The sequence below is a fragment of the Balaenoptera borealis genome (assembly GCF_965194805.1).
Source record: "Balaenoptera borealis genome assembly, chromosome: 3".
NCBI classification, from domain to species: Eukaryota; Metazoa; Chordata; class Mammalia; order Artiodactyla; family Balaenopteridae; genus Balaenoptera; species Balaenoptera borealis.
In genome coordinates this window covers 75,569,784-75,590,151 of record NC_138866.1, presented here as the reverse complement: position 1 = coordinate 75,590,151, position 20,368 = coordinate 75,569,784, and the positions used below count along the sequence as shown (strand labels likewise).

At 40.6% G+C, this 20,368-nt stretch overlaps 2 protein-coding genes across 4 annotated transcripts in view; one reads left to right on the top strand and one right to left on the bottom strand.

Moving 5' to 3' along the window:
- CCNB1IP1 (cyclin B1 interacting protein 1) overlaps positions 1-5,937 on the bottom strand; it is a 34,785-nt gene extending 28,848 nt beyond the window's left edge. The window contains exon 1 of one of the 2 annotated variants that reach the window (XR_014242520.1): positions 2,794-3,409. The gene's annotated coding sequence lies outside the window, so the exon portion shown is untranslated. Of the gene's footprint in view, positions 1-2,793 lie in introns of both variants that reach the window. The other variant, XM_082385060.1, reaches the window with a different exon arrangement.
- Positions 5,938-6,026: 89 nt separating this feature from the next.
- PARP2 (poly(ADP-ribose) polymerase 2) lies at positions 6,027-19,073 on the top strand. Of its 2 annotated transcripts, none has more exons than XM_082384982.1 (16): positions 6,027-6,183; positions 7,146-7,280; positions 7,631-7,701; positions 8,301-8,351; positions 13,643-13,739; positions 14,166-14,241; positions 14,855-14,957; positions 15,575-15,737; positions 15,994-16,132; positions 16,935-16,998; positions 17,080-17,214; positions 17,479-17,606; positions 17,771-17,870; positions 18,214-18,312; positions 18,559-18,683; positions 18,804-19,073. In XM_082384982.1, the coding sequence occupies exons 1-16, from the start codon at positions 6,138-6,140 to the stop codon at positions 18,961-18,963; spliced, it is 1,692 nt and encodes a 563-aa protein (XP_082241108.1). In that variant the 5' UTR covers positions 6,027-6,137; the 3' UTR covers positions 18,964-19,073. The 2 variants fall into 2 exon arrangements, with proteins under 2 accessions (XP_082241108.1, XP_082241109.1); XM_082384983.1 differs by having other exon boundaries at positions 6,169-6,299.
- The last annotated feature ends 1,295 nt before the right edge of the window (positions 19,074-20,368 follow it).

Below are 20,368 nucleotides of genomic sequence, written 5' to 3'. Positions count from 1 at the left end.
TTTAAGATAAGGGATTTTGAAGTTGGACAGAAGTGGATTTGAGTCCTAGCTCCCCCATATATTTGCTGTGACCTGGGGCAAGTTACGCAACTTCTCTAAGTCTCAGATTCCCTTTCCATAAAATAAGGACAAATACCACCTACCTCTTAGAACTGTTGTGAAGATTAAATGACATAAAATAAATATAAAATACTTTGCACAGTAGCTGGCATGTAGTTAAATATTTAGTATGCTGTTTCTATTAAGTGTCCAAGATCAACCAGCTAATAAGAATGCAAATATTCTGCCTAAAATTTCACACTTTCACAATAATCTTGAAGCCAGGAAAGTCACTCATGTACTCGTAAATGCCCTTCCAAATCCAAGATTCGTGTCTTTTAAGGAAAAAAAAAAGTTTGCTTTCCCCTTCCTCTCATTCTTTACTTAGCAATGAAGACTCCAATGTATTCTAAATAAAATTACTCCATAACAACAAAAGCATACTTCCATTGAAAACTAATTTTTCTCCCAATCAGCAAAACCTCCTAACTGGAAAACTAGATGTTTCACAAGACATGATCTGGGCCTTTTAAGACTTTTAAAATAGCCTTGGAGGAATTCACAAAGGCTTCCTCTTTTATTTTGCATATTTACAGCCCCCAAAACATTTCCGTTTTTCCTAACTTAATGCTAAAATATGAGTTTACTCACTCAACACCATAATTTCAGAAAGATATCCAGCCCGTATTTTGCCAAGTAAACATGGCAAGCATGCTCCTTCTGCCCTTGCGAATATGAAGACCATGTGGCTTCTCTGATTCACACTGTCATTCCTTCTCAACATTAAATATGTGTTCACAACAAAATAAACCATCCCTTACTTAAACTGAAATGGGCAAGGATATATTCACATAAAGGCCATCAGCATGGTTTTGGTTTTGATAGAAAATACTTTATTGTTCAATCAAGATATTTAGGGTGTTGGTTTCTAGTCATCACTATGTGCACAAAATAAGAGGAAGTACTGCATATTTAGAGTCCTTATAAACAAGAATATATCAAAACCCAACTGAAATGTCATATGTTGACAAATGACTTATGTACAAGGTTTTTCATTTTGAAGGGAATAACAAGATTGTAAACCACCTAAATGTACACCAACAAAGGTTAAATAAACTATGGTATGTACATACATAGATTTCTATGTAACCATGTTAAAGAATGTGGATCTTCTATATTTTCTCACTTGGAAATCCTAAGTGGGAAAAGTAAGATACATGGTAGAGCATATATAGAAGAGGGGTAAGTACATATATTTGCTTATATACACATAAAATATCTCAGGAAGGATACACAAGAAATTATTAACACTTACTGAGGAGGGGAATCAGGCTTAGGAGACTTCATTATGTACAATATGATCCCTTTTGAATTTTGAACAATGTGAATGTATTACCTATTCAAATAACATAAATTTAACAATAAAGCTTGAGAATTATAAGGATTATGGGGGATCTACGCCTGGCTATTACCACATTCCATGCACTAGTTTATGTCTCTCTCACACCTTCTACCTGTAAGGATAACACATACATTATATTCAGACTAATGTATGTCACTCAAAGTCACTAGGCAAACTTTTTATGAGAAAAATAATATCCACAATAAATTTATTGCCTACTTCTAGAAGGTATGTCACATGGACTAGTGTTTGGACTTTGTATACTTTGATCTTCAAAAGCTAAGCCTGGGACTTCCCTGGTGGTGCAGTGGTTAAGAACCCGCCTGCCAATGCAAGTGATATGGGTTCGAGCTCTGGTCCAGGAAGGTCCCGCATGCCGCGGAGCAAGTAAGCCCGCGCGCCACAACTACTGAGCCTGTGCTCTAGAGCCTGCAAGCCACAACTACTGAGCCTGCGTGCCACAACTACTGAAGCCCGCACGCCTAGAGCCCGTGCCGCAACAAGAGAAGCCACCGCAATGAGAAGCCCCCGCGCCGCAACGAAGAGTAGCCCTTGCTCACCACAACTACAGAAAGACCATGCACAGCAACGAAGATCCAACACAGTCAAAAATTAATTAATTAATTTTTTTTTTTTTTAAAAAGCTAAGTTCAATGACTCACCCGAGATCACTGGAGGAGTAAATTGTGGTGCTGGAATTTGATTTAGGCTTGCACTACGCTAAGGCCCCTCATCTTTTTCAGTATATCCTAAGCTTTTTAGGGCACAGTGCCGACATTAAAATTGGGAGCTCCTTTTAGAGCTCATTAAAATCATCTGACTTCAGAGTTTACAGCCTAGTCCCACTAAGAAAGCCAAACTGCTCTGAGCAAAGACCAGGGCAAAGACAACATCCACCGCAGCTCCCACAAACCCAGTAAGAACCTGGACCCTGCAGATACAGGAGAATTAAAACTGACTAGTCTGAACTCCTCCTCCCAAGATCTACCCTCTCACTAAGGGAGACAGAAGTCAAAACAGCATTGAGACAATAACAGTACATTTTCCTCCAAGCAAAATGAATCCAGGCATTTTGCAGAAACACTATGTACATGAAGCAGAATCTACTGTTCCTAGGTCACCCTGTCTCGGAGAAGGAAGGCAGATCCAGTCCAGCAGAGGCCCACGTGGAAACAAGCCAGGCAGATCATTTCACTTCCTTCCTCCAATCTCCACGCAGCCAAAATTAATCACCTTGTAGCTCACCCACACTCCAAGGCTGGCTTGAAATAAAGGCCTGCCACCAGGATACAATGGCTCAAATTGAAGAGAAATTCAAAACAATTAGGAAGCAAAATTAAGTGCACACTCACCTGCCCACCACCAAAAGGAAAGAGAGAAGGTGGAGAGACAGGAAGTAGCTTTGAGAAGTGGCCTCAGAGCCTGATTGGCTAATGATGATTCCCTCCTCCTTTACCTTAAAAGGTGCTGAAATGATGCACCGCCCCCCCTTCACCTACTTGTCTCTTTAAGGACCAATGATGCTACTTGCACTGTTTTTAGATTAAACTTTTTAAATCAAGTTTCCTTTTAATATACTTCGCACAAGCAAACATGGGCTAATTCGAGCTATTTACACACATTCTTGTTTAGTTGGACCTACTGCAAAGAATTTTCATTCCTTTGGGATACTTTCGTATCCTTTGTGACCTTAACATGGTTAATTTATGCAAGGTGACAGGTTTCATTATAAACAGTCTAGATCTACTCAAGTTAGAACTTACCATCAGGGTAATATTCAAGTTAACAGGCTTAGCAGGAAAGATACTGGAAGAAGACATCCACCTGCAATCCAGGAGAAAGGATTTATAAGAAAGCCACACTGGGGTTTCCCTGCTGGCGCAGTGGTTGAGAATCCGCCTGCCAATGCAGAGGACACGGGTGAAGATCCTAAATGCCGGGGAGCAACAAAGCCCGTGCACCACTACTGAGCTCTGCACTCTAGAGCCCGCGAGCCACAACTACTGAAGCCCACGCGCCTAGAGGCCATGCTCCGCAACAAGAGAAAGCACCGCCCGCGCACCACAATGGAGGGTACCCCCCACTCGCCACAACTAGAGAAAAGCCCGCGCGCAGCAACGAAGACCCAACGCAGCCAATAATTAATTAATTAATTAATTTTAAGAAAGAAAGAAACCCACACTGCCGACACCTTTATCTTGGACTTACAGCCTTCAGAATTTTGAGAAAATAAATTTTTGCTGCTTGAGCAACCCAGTCTGTACTTCTTAGTTATGGCAGCCCTAGCAAACCAATACACCGTGTGACCTTGAATAAATTACTTACATTTTTCTAAAGTTCAATTTCCTCAACTGTAAAATGGAGATAGTAATAATACCTACCCTGTAGGGTTGTTGTGAGAATTAAATAATATATGTAAAGCTCATAGCATAGTAAGCACTAAATAAATTCTAGCTATTATCATTATAAAGATTAAATGAGGTTATGCATGTAGAGAGCACTTAGCTCAATGTCTAGTACACAAAGAAAGCTCTACTCAGTATTAACTATTTTTAATAAACTTTGATTTTTATTGTCTTCCTATTTCCAAATCCAGTCTAGCTTGTTTGTGCCATAATTAAGTCAGATGCAACAGGCTTTGACATATCTTGGAAACAGATTAACCAATCCCATCCAATCCAACAAACATTTGTTGAACACTTACATTTTGTTAGATTTATTCCTAAGTACTTGATATGCTTTTATGTTATTATAAGTGGTATCTTTCCTAAAAATTCTGTTTCTCCTTGTTTGAAGCTCTTTCATAAAGATAAAATTTACTCTTACATGTTACTTTCTAGCAGCCTTGCTAAGCTTCCTTATTGAGTTAAAAAATGTATCCCCCAGTTTCTTCTGGATTTTTTATCCATAATCAAACCACATGCAAATAATGAGAAAAATTTATTTTCTTCTTTCTAAACTTTACATGTTTTGGTGACCAAAATTTCTCAATTTTAATATAATCAAATTTATCAATATTTTCTCATACTCAACGACGTTTGTGTCTTTATAAGCCCGTCCCTTCCCTCAAGGTCTAAAAGATATTTATGTGTATTTTCTTTAAATTTTACTGAGGTATAGCTGATTTACAATGTTGTGTTAATTTCTGCTGTACAGCAAAGTGACTCAGTTATAGATACATATTTTTTCATGTTTTTTTCCATTATGGTTTATCACAGCATATTGAATATAATGTTCCCTGTGCTATATACCATAGGACCTTGTTGTTTATCCGTCCTATATGTATTAGTTTGCATCTGCTAATGGCAAACTCCCAATCCTTCCCTCCCCCACCTCTCTTCCCCTTGGCAACCACAAGTCTGTTCTCTATGTCTTTTACGTGTATTTTCTACCTAAGAGTTTTCAAGTTTTATTTTTGAATGTCAGTCCTTAATCCATCTGTAGTTCACACACACACACACACACACACACACACACACACACATCCGTATTAGAACAAATCACAATTCTAGCCTTGACCTGGAAAGCCTGGCTTGCTGTGGGCCCTGGCGGCCTCTCCAGCTCATCTCACACCACACTTCCCGCTTTCATTGCTCCAGCCACTCCGTGTCTCTCCTCTTTACTTACTGATTCTTCTGATACAGCTCAACTCCTGTCATTTCCCTAGTGATGAGTTCCCCAGTTTGTTCTCCCATTAGAACTTCCCTTAGTACTGTATATTTCTTATAGCGCTTGTTGCTGCTGTACTTTTGCTTGTGTAATTGCTTGATTAATGTCTGTCCCCAACTAGACTCTAAGGTCCATGAAGACATGAACCATGTCTATTTTGGCTAAACTACCATATCCCCAGAACCCACCAAGGTGTCCAATAAATGTGCTGAAGTAATGAATAAATATCTATAATCTACATAAAAATCACCAATGCACTGGTTGTTCTTGTTAAAAATGCAGACTCCCAGTTTTTAATTCAGAGGGTCGGAGACAAGGCTTCAGGGCTATGCTCCCAGCGGGGTGGTGGTACCCAACTTTTCTAAGGTTCACTTGACCAGGTCTTCCGAGTTCATTAGCATTCTCTGTAGCTTCCACGCCCCTTGCATCCCTAAACGTCTGCTTACTCAGACCTTCCACAGCCTAAAAGAGGACGGGGGGGAGAGTAGTCTGAATTGGGTTATGAGGCCCCCATACGAGGTACCTCACCTCAGCCATTGAACTCACTTCGCTGGCCGTGAGTCTGTTCCAAGCTCCGGCTAAGGAGGCATCCGCCAGGCCCCTCCGCAAGGGCGGGGTCGATGGCATCTCCTGCCCAGTCTGCCCTCGCGCGGAGCCCCGTTCTCTGGGAACTCACCTCCCCGAAGCTCAGGGAGAGCCCTGTTAGGGCCGCTTTTGGCCCTAGTCTCAGACCTTCCCAAGGGACATGCGACGGAGTGACTAAACGCACTCAGCTCGTGGCCCCATCGATGAGCTTCCCTCCGCCCTATGCCGAAAGTTTAGCTCAAGCTGCATTTATAAGGCTCCCAAACCTAAAGACATTTGTCGGTTATGGTGACTTCCCGCAACACATTGCGACATGCAAATACTGCGGAGTGCACCTCCCCTGGCAACTCCTCGCTGGGACGCACGCGCGCTGCGTGCTCCCGCCTTTTGACTGCGCCGGCGATACTTGGGAGAGGGTTGATGACGTCAGCGTTCTGGCTCCATGGCAGCTCGGCGGCGGCGGGGGACAGGCGGCGGCCGGGCGCGAGGTTAGGAGTGCATTGTGGGGGGCAGAAGGCTGGAGGGCGGGAAGTCGGAAAAGGAACGGTGCCCTCCGCTATAGCCCTTCCTACTTCCATCGCCGCCTGAACCAGCCCTTGTCTTGGTACCGAACTTTGAAATTTTCTGTTCTCAGAGCTTTTGGGATTACAGAACTGTGTATGACAGCTTGTTGACCTGTAACAACTAACTTAGTGACGGCACTATCTTAAATACCTAATGTCATCCAGTTAAAAAAAATTAATTGTAAGGTGCATCATTGTTTTATGTACCACTAAGCAAGGAGAAACGCTTCCAATTAAAACATGATTCACTACTTATAAGTCATCCATGGTAAAATGCATCCCAGTTTCAGAGACAATAAAATGCAACTCTTAGAACTGACTTATGATGAGATATCATACTCTGTGTATTGTGTTCTTACGTGCATAGGTCCACCCCACAAATTTGGTACTGTGTTGTCTTCCTCTGGATTTATCAGTTGGGGCAACCGAGGTACAAAGAGATGAAATAACTTCTACACGATTCCACAGCTGGAAGAGACAGGGCTGGGCTCTAAGTTAGGCACAGACTCCAGAGCACTCTAGTAACCATTATCTCATAGCACCTTAGGTAGTTTGAGGATAGATATTTGGGTGGTATTGGGGCACAAGTAAACAGAAGAGATAAGCAGGCTATGAGACTCATGCCTCAGGCCATGAGCTCACAAGGACCTCAAGGCTCCATTTTGCTTTGTTTAGTTTTATGTGGCTAGAATAGCAATTCAGGAACTCACACTGTTTTCAAGAACAGTGGTGTGGCAGTTATTATTTCTTTGTAAATTTACAAAACCATCTCAATCTATTTCTTTAAAAAGATGTTTTTTCAAAGTAGCATCATATTCAGTGTGTACTCATTCTTTCTTTTGCTTCTTTGCCCATGCTTCTTGCCCATTCTGTATCACTGAATGAAGCTGAAAGAGTTAATAATGGCAAAACAGCTACAGAAAACCCTCCACCTGCGAAGAAAATTCGAAAATGCCAGAAGATGAAAAAGGAGCCTGTGGCTGGAGGAAAGGCTGATAATGACAGGACGGAAGACAAGCAAGGTCAGCTCCCCGACATATATAGTAGGCCAGGGAGCACCTGGGCCAGCAAGGGCGTCTCTGGGAGGGGTGAGGGTCGGCGGGGGGGGGGGGGGGGGGGGTAATCTTGTCTTTTCAACTCTTATTTCTTCCTTTCTTGAAGGTATAATTAACTTTCTATCTTTTGGGCATACCACAGGACTAACCTACTTTCTCAAAATCTTCAGTTTCCTGTATTTGAGATGAATTGAGACCTGGACAAATCAGGAGTGCTTGGGAAGGGCAAAGTTAATTATGACAGGTTTCTGTCTAACCATGACAGATATTTTTGATTCCCATACAAGTAGATGTGGTACATATCTGTCTTTCCTCAGAGTCTGTGAAGACCTTGCTGTTAAAGGGCAAAGCTCCAGTGGACCCAGAGTGCACAGCCAAGGTGGGGAAGGTGAGAGACTCCCATTGATTTCTCAGGGAGCAGTTGTTCATTTGTTATTGGGATTCCTGTCTGGAACATTGCTAGTATCCATTTTAGGAATGCTCTCCAAAATATTACTAGTGATTAACTCTCTCCAAGGCTGAGTGATGGCAGGGGTGGGGTTTGGGGGTAATCATCAGGGTGTTTTTTAGCATGGTTAACTTATGGAGTCGTCATCAGCTTTCCACACCTCATTCTCTTTCTCAGTTAGAAAATTGTATCATTATCAATGTTCTAATGAGAAACTGCCCTGGTATGTATGGCATGAGTTACTGATGAAGGGGGAAATGATTTGAAGAATACAGAAGAAAGGCTTCCTCTGGAACAGGTTTCCTTTAACTGAGTTAGACTGATTTGTATTTCTGTAATTACAAAAAGGCAACATGTTTTCATCATAGGAATGACAGTTTATGTGTAGAAGAACGTACTTTTGCATTTCTTTCCCTGGAAGATGCATGTTGGTAGAGTGGGAGAATACTATCTCGAGGCATAAGAAAATTTAGAGCCTCGCTTAGGATCTCATCAGGGCTGTGACTGTACAAATGTCAATTTTTTTCTTTTCTCTCTAGGCCCATGTATACTGTGAAGGAAATGATGTCTATGATGTCATGCTAAATCAGGTAAGGGAAGAAACTATTTTATTTATGAGAATTTCTTCTTGATAATTATTGTTGACAGTGTCCCAGTGCCCAAATCTTTAATTCTGAAGTCCCTTATATTAGCCCCTAGGGGTTCATACTCCCAAGTACTCAGCCCTAGTGCACTCTACCTGATAGTGGAGTCCTCTATGAAAAGCAGATCTTTTAGCAGATTTTATGTCTTTTATTGAACCTATGAACCCTCTGTTCATATCATTTTGCACATTTTCTGATAGGTTGTTGGTCTTTTTTCTTATGGGCTTTGAGGAACTTTATATAATGTGGAGGATAGTCCTTTGTCTATAATATAAATTGCTTATATATTTTCCAAATTTGTCATTTGCCTTTTGATTTTCCTTATGGTATACTTTTTGCCCTTACTGAAGTTTTACATTTTTATGTAGTTAAATTTATTTATTTCTTTTTTTAAATTTACTTTTTATTGAGGTAACATTGGTTTATAACATTATATAAGTTTCACATGTACAACATTAGATTTCTACTTCTGTGTGCACTACAGGGGGCTCAGCACCGAAAATTTAGTTCCCATCTGTCACCATACAGTTCTCTATGCTCATCAGAGACATGGGCCTCTAATTTTCTTTTTTGTGTTGTCCTTGTCTGGTTTTGGTATCAGGGTAATGTTTTGCTTTGGGGGAGGTTTTTTAATTACTATTTCAATCTCTTTACTAGAGTTTGGTCTATTCACATTTTCTATTTCTTTATGATTTAGTCTTGGAAGGTTGTATGATTCTAAGATTTGTCCATTTCTTCTAGGTTGTCCAGTTGTTGGCATATAGCTAGTCATAATATTCTTTTATAATCCTTTGTATTTCTGTGGTACTCATTGTTATTTCCCCTCTTTCGTTTCTGATTTTATTTATCAGAGCCTTATCTCTTTTTTTTCTGAGTCTAGCTAAAAGTTTGTCAATTTTGTTTATCTTTTCAAAGAACCAGCTGTTAGTTTCATTGATCTTTACTATTGTCTTTTTTAGCCTCTATTTCATTTATTCCTACTCTGATCTTTATTATTTCCTTCCTTCTGCTGACTTTGGGCTTCATTTGCTCTTTTTCTGGTTCCCTTAGGTGTGAGGTTAGATTGTTTATTCAGGATTTTTCTTGTTTCTTGAGGTAGGCCTGTATTGCTTTAAATTTCCCTTTTAATACCACTTTTGCTGCATCCCATAGATTTTGGTATGTCTTATTTTCATTTCATCTTTAGTATTTTTAATTTCTCCTTTGATTTCTTTGTTGACCCAATAGTTGTTCAGTAGCATGTTGTTTAGTAGCATGTTGTTCAGTCTCCACATATTTGTGATTTTTCCAGCTTTCTTCTTGTAGTTGATTTCTACATTGTTGTAGTAGTTTCATGCCATGTGATCAGAAAAGATTTTTGATACGATTTCAGTCTTCTTATATTTATTGAGACCTGTTTTGTACCTCAACATATCGATATGATCTATTTTTGAGAAAGTTCCTTGTGCACTTGAGAAGAATGTGTATTCTGCTGCACTTAGATGCAATGTTCTGTACAAATCTATCTGATCTAATGTTTCATTCAAGGCTGCTGTTCCCTTGTTAACTTTCTATCTGGATGATCTATCCATTGATGTAATTTGGGTGTTAAAAGTCCCCAACTATTATTATGTTGCTGTCAATTTCTTCCTTTAGGTCTGTTAATAATTGCTTTATATATTTTGGTGCTCCTGAATTAGGTGTACTTATATTGAAAAACTTGTCTTCTTAATGACTTGTCCCCTTTATCATTATGTAATGTCCATCTTTGTCTCTTGTTAACTTTTTTTCTTGAAGTCTATTTTGCCTGATATGAGTATTAATTATACCTGCTTTCTTTTGGCTGCCATTTGCTTGGAGTATCATCTTCCATCCCTTCACTTTGAGCCTGTTTGTCTCTAGAGCTGAGCTGAGTCTCCTGGGGGCAGCATATAGGTGGATCTTATTTTTTAATCCATCCAGCCACTGTGTCTTTTGTGGGGTTTTTTTGTGTGTTTTTAAATTTATTTATTTTATTTTTTGGCTGCATTGGGTCTTCGTTGCTGCGTGCGGGCTTTCTCTAGTTGTGGCGAGTGGGGGCTACTCTTCGTTGCGGTGCGCGGGCTTCTCATTGTGGTGGCTTCTCTTGTGGAGCATGGGCTCCAGGCGTGTGGGCTTTAGTAGTTGTGGCATGTGGGCTCAGTAGTTGTGGCTCACGGGCTTAGTTGCTCCACAGCATGTGGGATCTTCCCGGACCAGGGCTCGAACCTGTATCCCCTGCAGGACGAATTCTTAACCACTGTGCCACCAGGGAAGCCCCACTCTGTGTTTTCTGATTGGTGAATTCAATACATTTACATTTAGGATGATTATTGATAGACGAAGACTTAGTATTGCCATTTCATCTTTTGTTTTCTGATTGTTCTATATCTCCATTGTTTCTTTTTCCTTGTGTTTCTGTTTGCTAGTTTGGTTTGGTGGTTTTCTATGATGTTTTTCTTAGTTTCCTTTTTTTTAATGTTTAGTGCCTCTGCTCTAGATTTATGTTCTGTGGTTATCATAAGGTTTGTATAAACGTCTCTTAGATAAAATAGTCCTTTTTCTGCTGATAGCATCTTCATTTGACTATATGGCTTCCATCCTCTTCCTCGTCCCCTTTTATGTATTTGTTGTCTCAAATTATCCCTTTTTATGTTGTAAGTTTGTTACCAAATTGAAGTAGCTATAGTTGTTTTTTCTGCTTTTTTTCCCTTTAACCTTTATGCTGTTTAAACCTATTCTGATAGAGTTGCAATTTTCTGATTCTGTTTATCACCTTACTCAAAGTTTTGTGTACCTTTGCCTTTTTCTTTCAAGTAGAAGAGCCCCTTTCAACATTTCTTGTAAAGTAGGTGTAGTGGTGATGAACTCTCTCAACTTTTGTTTGTTTGGGAAAGCCTTTTTTCTCCTTCATATCTGAATGATAACTTTGCTAGGTAGAGTATTCTTGGCTAACAGTTTTTATCTTTCAGTATTTTGAGAATGTCATTCCACTCCTCTAGAGTTTCTTCTGAAAAATCTGCTGATAGCCTAATGGGCATTCCTTTATAGGTGATCATACTTTTTTCACTGGCTGCCTTTAAAACTCTTCTTTTATCATTGACTTTTGACAGTCTTAATGTGTCCTGGAGAAAATCTTTTTGTGTTGAGGGAATTAGATGCTCTCTTAGCTTCATGGAGTGGTCTATCAATTTTCTTCCCCAGGTTTGGGAAGTTCTCAGCTATTATTTCTTTCTGCTTGGTTCTTTTATAGTTTTAATCTCTTCAGAAAAGTGTTCCTTCTGTTCATTAATTTTATTCCTGAGCTCATTGAACTGCCTTTCTGAGTTTTCTTTTAGCTCATTGAACTTCTTCATGACAGCTATTTTGTATTCTCTATCAGTTAGATCACAATATTCCGTGACTGTAAGTTTGGTTTCTGGAAAATTGTCATTTTATTTTCATGATACACTGTAACTGTGGTTCTTCACGGTGTTTGATGAGTTGCTTCTCTGTCAGTATGTCTGAAGTAGCAAACACCGCTCTTCTTTAGGTAAAGCTTTTTTTTAAATCTTGATTCTGAGGATTCAACAGGTTAGAAATTAGAGGCCTTTCTTTTGTTTTCCAGTAGGTGGCGCTGTAACACAAGTTTTTGGCTTCTCTTATCGGACCTGTCTCTAGTTATATTTGAGAGCACTTTCCACCCTCCACCACCTCTGTCAGGGGTCACCCGGTGCCCTCCTTATCACTGTTGTGCCTCTAAGGTCACTGGTGCTTTGCTGCTGCTGCTGTCACTGGTGTCACCACCTGGGGCACCAGGATGGCAGGAGCCTCCGTTCATCTGGGATCTCCTAAGTCACAGGAAAAGGCGCGGGGAGCCGGGTCGCCAGTGCCTCTGCGTTGTCTGGTATTGTTGTGTTCAGCCGGGAGCTGCCACTGAGGGTGAAGGTGCCGGGGCCAGAGTCATGGGCCCTCCAGGGCTCCCCTGTCACTGCTGCCCAGTTACCTGTGGCTGCCGGCACCACTGCAGCCGGGACGCCAGAGTCCTGTGCACCGCCTCACCTGCTGCCGCCAGGTTCTCTGGGGGCGCGGAATCGCAGGCACCACCTCCACTGCTGCCCCGGTTCCACCTTCTTTATGTGTCCCAGTCCACCCACCTTTAGATGTACAGATGTGTGGAATTCTCTGGCATCCTGGAGTGTAAGACAGAGGCACCTTTGCTGAGTCGTGGATTTTTTACTGGTTGTAGATTGAAGGGGAGAGATGAAGGGAGCATCTTTTCTCCACCATGATGCTGATATCCAATTTTTTTCTTTTTAATCTTTTTTCTCTCTGTTTATTTTTGTTGTTTTGGATAGATACTACACATGCCTGGTTAATGTATTTCCTGAATATGTCTTCATATTTGAATTGATTGATCTACCGTATATACTTTTAACAGCTACCTGGTATTCTTTTATTACCACTTTTTTCAGTTAAAATATCATGAGCAGATAGAAAAGATCCTAAGGCCCCTTTTTGTTCTACCATCTGCGACTTTATAATGTGAGCAGACAGGAGGTAGGAACAGGAAACACACTTAACAAAGAAGACTGCCGTGATGACAAGGGCTTGGCCTTACAGCACAAGCTGCTGTTCCTTATCGTGGACTGCTCACTCTCTTCACTCAGAGCAAGTTACTCACAGGACACCGCTTTTTAGATACTAGTCACATTTTCTCTGAATGTCTCCAGCTCAGGTCACATTAGGTACGGGACACATGTGGCAGTGGTTTCTGCCTATCCTCCCTCCCCTCCTAATGTCCTGCTCTCAGCTCATTGTCAGATTGCTGCAGCTGACAAACCAGAGCTGTAAGTGGAACTGTTGAAGAATAAGCTGTCTAAACAAACAAGTATAATAGTTACAGATCTTTGGGGCATCAAAATTGTTTTCATTTGGAAAATAATTATTGGGAATGGATTGGGAGCTGGAAAATACATATGGCCTCGGAAACATCTATGGAGGGAAGTGATGATATTTGAGGTTGGTTAGAGGTTTTAGGAAGCTTCCAGCCTTTAATTCCTAGGAACTCAAAGTTTAATATAGAAACCCTTTTCCTCCTTTCTTATATCCTTACTCTTACATGAACCTGATTTTCTTGTCCCTTGCTGTCCTTTCCTCATGGCAATTACTGGTACCTGTGACCAAGGAAGAGTCATTGGTTTATGTGGCTTCCCTTTGCAAACTTCTGTCCTTTTATGTTCATATTTCTATCATCGTAGACCAATCTCCAGTTCAACAACAACAAGTATTATCTGATCCAGCTGTTAGAAGATGATGCCCAGAGGAACTTCAGTGTTTGGATGAGATGGGGCCGAGGTAATGACTTTTATTGTGGATTTGATGAATTATTATTCAGAAAGCCAGAAGCAACTAAGTGAGTAGCCAAAGGATCCTCTGGGTTTAAATTGGTGAAATGGAGTTTTTATAACCTGTCAGAGGCTTAGGAATCAAACTGTGCTGCTTGAAGTTGGGGAGTGGCCAGCATCCTCATTTGCAAGTTCCCATCGGAAAAACTACTAGCAGCCTGTTGAGGCTGTGAACTCTCCTGCAATTGGGCTGCTAGTGCTGTTCAGAGGCAACAGGATCGGTTCCCTAAGCCCTTTCACCTTTTCCTTCTTCCCTTCCTGCCCATTTGTCAGATGCTAAGCGGAGAGACCTTAGAGAGCTGGCTTGTTGCTCTCAGAGAACTGTTCTTGGGTTGTGGGGCAGAGAACCATCTTACATGTGGCATTTACTTTGCAGTTGGGAAAATGGGGCAGCACAGCTTGGTGGCTTGTTCTGGGGACCTCAGCAAGGCCAAGGAAATCTTTCAAAAGAAGTGAGTGCTAAGAAATGAGTACAAAAAATATCCTTCTTCTTCTTGGATATCTCTTCTTTACGAATTTTATAGTAAGTGTGATTTGGCCTAAATGATAATGTCTTTCCACTGTGACACTGTATGATTGGAACACCAAATTGCATCCTTAGTTAGTGATTAAATCACCTGGAACTGTAAAATTGACTAAAAACAGAAGAAGCTAATATATTCAGCATATGACCAACAATTTAGGAAATTTGGGAAAAATGAGATGAGACTATTCAGCTACAGTTTGAAAAATTATTTTACTATGATATGAAAAACTTTCTGGAGTCTCTGGAAATGTTTCAGAGAAAAGGATTGGATAGGGATTTTTTGTCTTAAGTCTCAATGACTTTTGTGATGTTTGGGGCCTTTGGGAAGCTCAAGGGTCCTTTTTTCCCATTTTTTTTTGTTCCCTTTGTCTCTAGAGCTTTTCTGTCCATTCAGGGTCCTAATTCAGAATCCAGATTTATGGAAAATTGATGTCACAGGAAATAAAAAGTTTGGAGATGTTCTTAGGAAATAATTTTAAGCCCATCCCTAGTAGTAGACCCTTGTTTGTAAGATTTTCTCACCACCTTGAACTTTACAGATTCCTTGACAAAACAAAAAATAATTGGGAGGATCGTGAGAAGTTTGAGAAGGTGCCTGGAAAATATGATATGCTACAAATGGACTATACCACCAATACTCAGGTAAACTCTGACTATACGTTTAGGGAAGAACTGTTTCCTCTTAAGCAGGGTGAAGTCTAGCAGAGTGACTTAGATGAGGTCCTAGTCTCTGTTATTTACTAAGGTTCTTATAAAATCTTAGGTCCTGTTTCCAGAAGTTTAATATTATGAATCAAGAGAGGAGTAATAAATAGTCAAACTGATAAAACTACATTTAAAGTTGCCTTCACTTCTAGTTATATACCACAGTTTAAAAAAGAAAAAAAAATTTAATTTTGAATGCTGAGTTATAACCAGGATGCTAAAAGGATCTGTCCTGAAATCCGTCACATATCTGAAAAATGGAAAACCAGTCTTTTTAAGGTGAGAAGATTTGAGATACAATAGCTTCTTTACATACTTAATGACATCGTATTTGGAGGGCCTTTTAGACTTACTCTGAGTGTTTAACTATGGGAAGCAGAAGTAGGACTAGAAGGTGGAAGTCACACTGAGTTCTCTAACTAGGTTAATAATGGAGTGGGCCTGTGTTCAAGCAGAGGCTGATGTTGACCTGCCAGGAATATTGTAGAGCCAGTCCTTGCAGGGAGCGTAAAATAGATCCTTTCAGATTTTATGACTTTTTTTTTTTGCTGTAGAGTGAAGAGGAAACAAATAAAGGTGAATCTCTCAAATCCCCCTTGAAACCAGAGTCACAGCTAGATCTTCGTGTACAGGAGCTGATAAAGTTGATCTGTAATGTCCAGGCCATGGAAGAGATGATGGTAGAAATGAAATATGATACCAAGAAAGCCCCACTTGGTAGGACTTCAGATTCTATCCTACATTCTCACTTCATATTTTAGTTCCTTTACCAGGATATTTTATCACCATCATGATTTAAAGCTTGCTGATATTACTGAATAAAGAAAGAGAGATTTGGGGTGAGAGGTTGTGTGAGGGGAGGAAGAACAATTTTGAAAGTTGAAAGGTGAGAGTCTTTGTTGGGCTGGGACACAAATACAGTTTACAGGCTGGGACCCTAGTTGTGGAGTCTGATCTCTGGCTGGGTCTGCAGGGAAGCTGACAGTGGCACAAATCAAGGCAGGTTACCAATCTCTTAAGAAGATTGAGGATTGTATTCGGGCTGGCCAGCATGGACGAGCTCTCGTGGAAGCATGCAATGAATTCTACACCAGAATCCCACATGACTTTGGGTAAGGCCTGTGCTGTTACTTCACTTTGGTCTTCTGCCCAACCATATCCCCTACATCACTCAGCAGCAACTATAATCTTTTTAATTTTTCATTTCTAAGGAAATGATCATCTTGAATAGCTGTAGAGCCAAAATGATTTATAGATAGCCTATTTAATCAGCTTATGAGTGTGGGATGTGATATCCTGGCCTGGTTACAACCATATTCTCTGACAAAGTGGAAGTTACCAGCTCAAGAGAGAGTGGGTCTAGCTATCCAACCAACATGTAAAACACCTTCAGGCATATCACCCTGTTTCCTGTTCTTTAAGGTGACAATAACACACACCATTTCTGTGAACTCAAATGATGTTAGGTTTATAAAATACATTTTATCTTTGTTGATTCTGCATTCTGGTGCTTACTTTATTTTTATTCCTCTATTGCTTTATAGAAGCCTGTGACCTAGAAATAACCCCGAGTGGTCAATAGGTATATTTCTGCTTCTAGATAGGACTTCATCCAAACTATTCCTTATTGATGTCAATACACCTTATTTTTAAAAAGTTCCCATAAAAAGGAATTTTAACTCTAGTCCCAAATGTCAAAATCTATATAGTTTGTTCATTTTATCCTACTCAGAGTATATGTATAATATCTCTATATATTTGGAATTTAAAATCTCTTACAGACCTCTATCAAATGGAAAACCCCAGTTTCCTATACCTATTTTCTAAAGGACCTATCTTTAGTCTGTTATTTTTAGTCATGTGCCTTTTGGCCACACATCAGAGAACTAATTATTGGTTATATCTCTGTCCTAGACTCCGTACCCCTCCATTAATCCGGACAGAGAAAGAACTGTCAGACAAAGTACAGCTACTAGAGGTGAGATATGTGTGGTTTGGGAAGTATTACATCTCTTGTCCCAGGTTTCTCCCACACTGATTTTCTGTCTCATCTTGTCAGGCTTTGGGAGACATTGAAATTGCCATTAAACTGGTGAAGACAGAACTGCAAAGTCCAGAACACCCACTGGACCAACACTATAGAAAACTACATTGTGCTTTGTACCCTTTAGACCATGAGAGTTATGAGTTCAAAGTAAGAAAAATGATCATTTATTTTCATAACAAAATAAATGATCCACCCTTCCCCATCCCCCTGTTCTCTGACTACTTCTGGTTAAGAGAAAACTTTAGGGCAGAACTTCTATTTACTAGGAATTGGGAAGGTAGGGTAGGGCTCTTTCTAGCTGCCCTTGTGAGACCATTTGGGCCAATTTATACCAGAAGCCCTGAGGTTCTTCAGCTCACCGTGGTCTCTTATAGAGTCCGCATCAGCCACTTCTTTCATTCTTCTTCACAGGTGATTTCCCAGTACCTACAGTCTACGCATGCTCCCACACACAGTGACTATACCATGACCTTGCTGGATGTTTTTGAAGTAGAGAAGGAGGGTGAGAAAGAAGCCTTCAGAGAGGACCTTCATAACAGGTCTCCATTTAGCTTTGGGTTTGGGAAGACATTCCCTTGCCTGAAGTGCAGTTATGGAACTTATAGAGAAGGACAGCGGAGACAGCTGTTGGTGTTTTTTTATGCTTATGGCCTGTGTTTGCAGGAGAGCAAGAGAGAGTACAATAATATTGGCTTTTCCTTAGGATGCTGCTATGGCATGGTTCCAGGCTGAGTAACTGGGTGGGAATCCTGAGCCACGGGCTTCGAATCGCCCCACCTGAGGCTCCCATCACAGGTTACATGGTGAGTAGAAATTGAACCCTGGAGGTAGGTACAAGGGAAAAGAATACAATTTTCTCAGTCCTTTTCCCCCCACCTTTTTTTTTTTTCCTAGATTAGGATTAGGTGGTGACCTGGCATTGACTATGACCTTCCTTTCTTAAATTCCTAAGGATATCCCTCCTTTCTCCCCAGAAAGCAGAGATTCATTGATGCTTCTGCCATCTCTTGGAACAGAATTGTGAGGGGAAATGGAGAAGGGTCTATATTGTGTTTAAAATAATAGAACACAGGGTCAGTGGTATGAGCCTCCCTTCTAACACAATGGCTTTGGCAGTAGACCTTGTTTTTTATTTATATGTTTCAGTTTGGAAAAGGAATCTACTTTGCTGACATGTCTTCCAAGAGTGCCAATTACTGCTTTGCCACTCGCCTAAAGGATACTGGACTGCTGCTCCTGTCAGAGGTAAGGCAGGAAGACATCCGTGATTTCTAGTTTATTATTAGTTCCTATTTTTCCAAAGAGAAAAGTTCAGCCACAGAACCAAGAGGTTCACCTGGGAGAACCTGAGAGGGAAGCCAAGTGCAATTTCCACTGCATTCGATTCTTCTGCTGGAGTAGGAGAAGAAAGTACTGATGGAGTTTTCTGTTTGGCTTTAGAGCCATTCATTTCAGTAGGATGTGGTCATTTAAAGATCCTTTTCTTTGCAGGTAGCTCTAGGTCAGTGTAATGAGCTACTAGGGGCCAATCCAGAGGCAGAAGGATTACTTCAGGGCAAACACAGCACCAAGGGGCTAGGCAAGATGGCTCCCAGTCCTACGTGCGCCATCACCTTGTAAGTACTCAGAGCCTGGAGGGTCAGAAAACTCCTTTTGGCCAGATAAGACTCTCTACTTTCTCTATACAAACTTCTGAAGCAGAGGCAGATGTTGACACACATTCTTCCATTTGGCAGGAATGGGAGTACAGTGCCCTTAGGACCAGCAAGTGACACAGGAATTCTGAATCCAGAGGGTTATACCCTCAACTACAACGAATTTATTGTCTATAACCCCAACCAGGTCCATATGCGATACCTTCTAAAGGTTCGATTTAATTTCCTGCAGCTGTGGTGAATGTTGATATTAAACAAACCAGAGAAAATATGATCTTCAAGCAAGAAAACAGGCAATGTTGTACTTTAGATTTTCTCATATTTTCTGTAATAAAGACAGTACAAATCTTCCACTGGTTTCTTCGGGCTTTACTTCTGCAAGCACATATTTCTTCTCATGTTAGTGTATCTTTATTTCCAGGACAGAAAATATAGCTTCTCTGTGTATGCCACAGCTAGCTGCACGTTACTCAGGATCCTGTTCTGTTCTTTCACAGCAGAATAGCCTCTGTGCATTGAGGGAGACTAATGGAGGTTAATGTTTTTCCCCATTTAATACAGTTTTTCTGCAAACTGGAGTTTTTTGGGTAGTATTATAGGAAGGGCAGATGCAGCAAAGACTGAATTGTTTCCCATACAAATCTTCTCACTTGCCTTTTTCCCTTGTTTACCACCTGCAGACCAGGTCTCCCACCACTTAGCATCCTAGGTCTCAGCAGATGTCCAAAATTTTGGGAAGCACTTGGAGGACTGTCACTAAGCCTAAATATATCTCAGGGAGGAAGAGAGAGAAGGAGAATGATTTTGATGTACCCCACTCCATCTAAGAAATACCAAAGTCTAAAACAGATCCAGAGTCTTCTTGACTATTTGTAAACACATGCAACACAGATAAACACACACATACAACATACTTCCTTAGTAACAATGAAGGTTATTTAAATGAAAACAATAGCTTGTAACTTTTTAGAGACCAGATTACCAATATCTATCAAAAATTTTAAATGTATACACCCTTTGACCTAAAAATTACAGATGTACATGTTTACATAGATGATGTCACTGCAGAATTGTTATATGCCAAAAAACCCATAAATAAGGAACTAGTTAAATATATTCTCTCATTGAAATACTATGCTGCTGTTAAAACTAGACTATACACTTCAAAAAAATGTAAGAGAAGGGAATACTTCCCAACTCATTCTATAAGGCCGTATAAAACTAAACCCAGATAAAGATATCACAAGAAAATTATAGACCAGTATCCTGTAAGAATGTAGATACAGGTGCAGTGGTTAATAATCTGCCTGCCAATGCAGGGGTCACAGGTTCAAGCCCTGGTCCAGGAAGATCCCACATGCCGCAGAGCAACTAAGCCCGTAAGCCACAACTACTGAGCCCGTGTGCCACAACTACTGAAGCCCATGCGCCTAGAGTCCATGCTCTGCAACGAGAAGTCACCACAATGAGAAGCCTGCGCACTACAACAAAGAGTAGCCCCTGCTCACCACAACTAGAGAAAGCCCGCATGCAGCAATGAAGGCCCAACACAGCCAAAAATAAATAAATACATTTATTAAAAAAAAATAAATAAAGAATGTAGATACAGGGACTTCCCTGGTGATCGAGTAGTCAAGAATCCACCT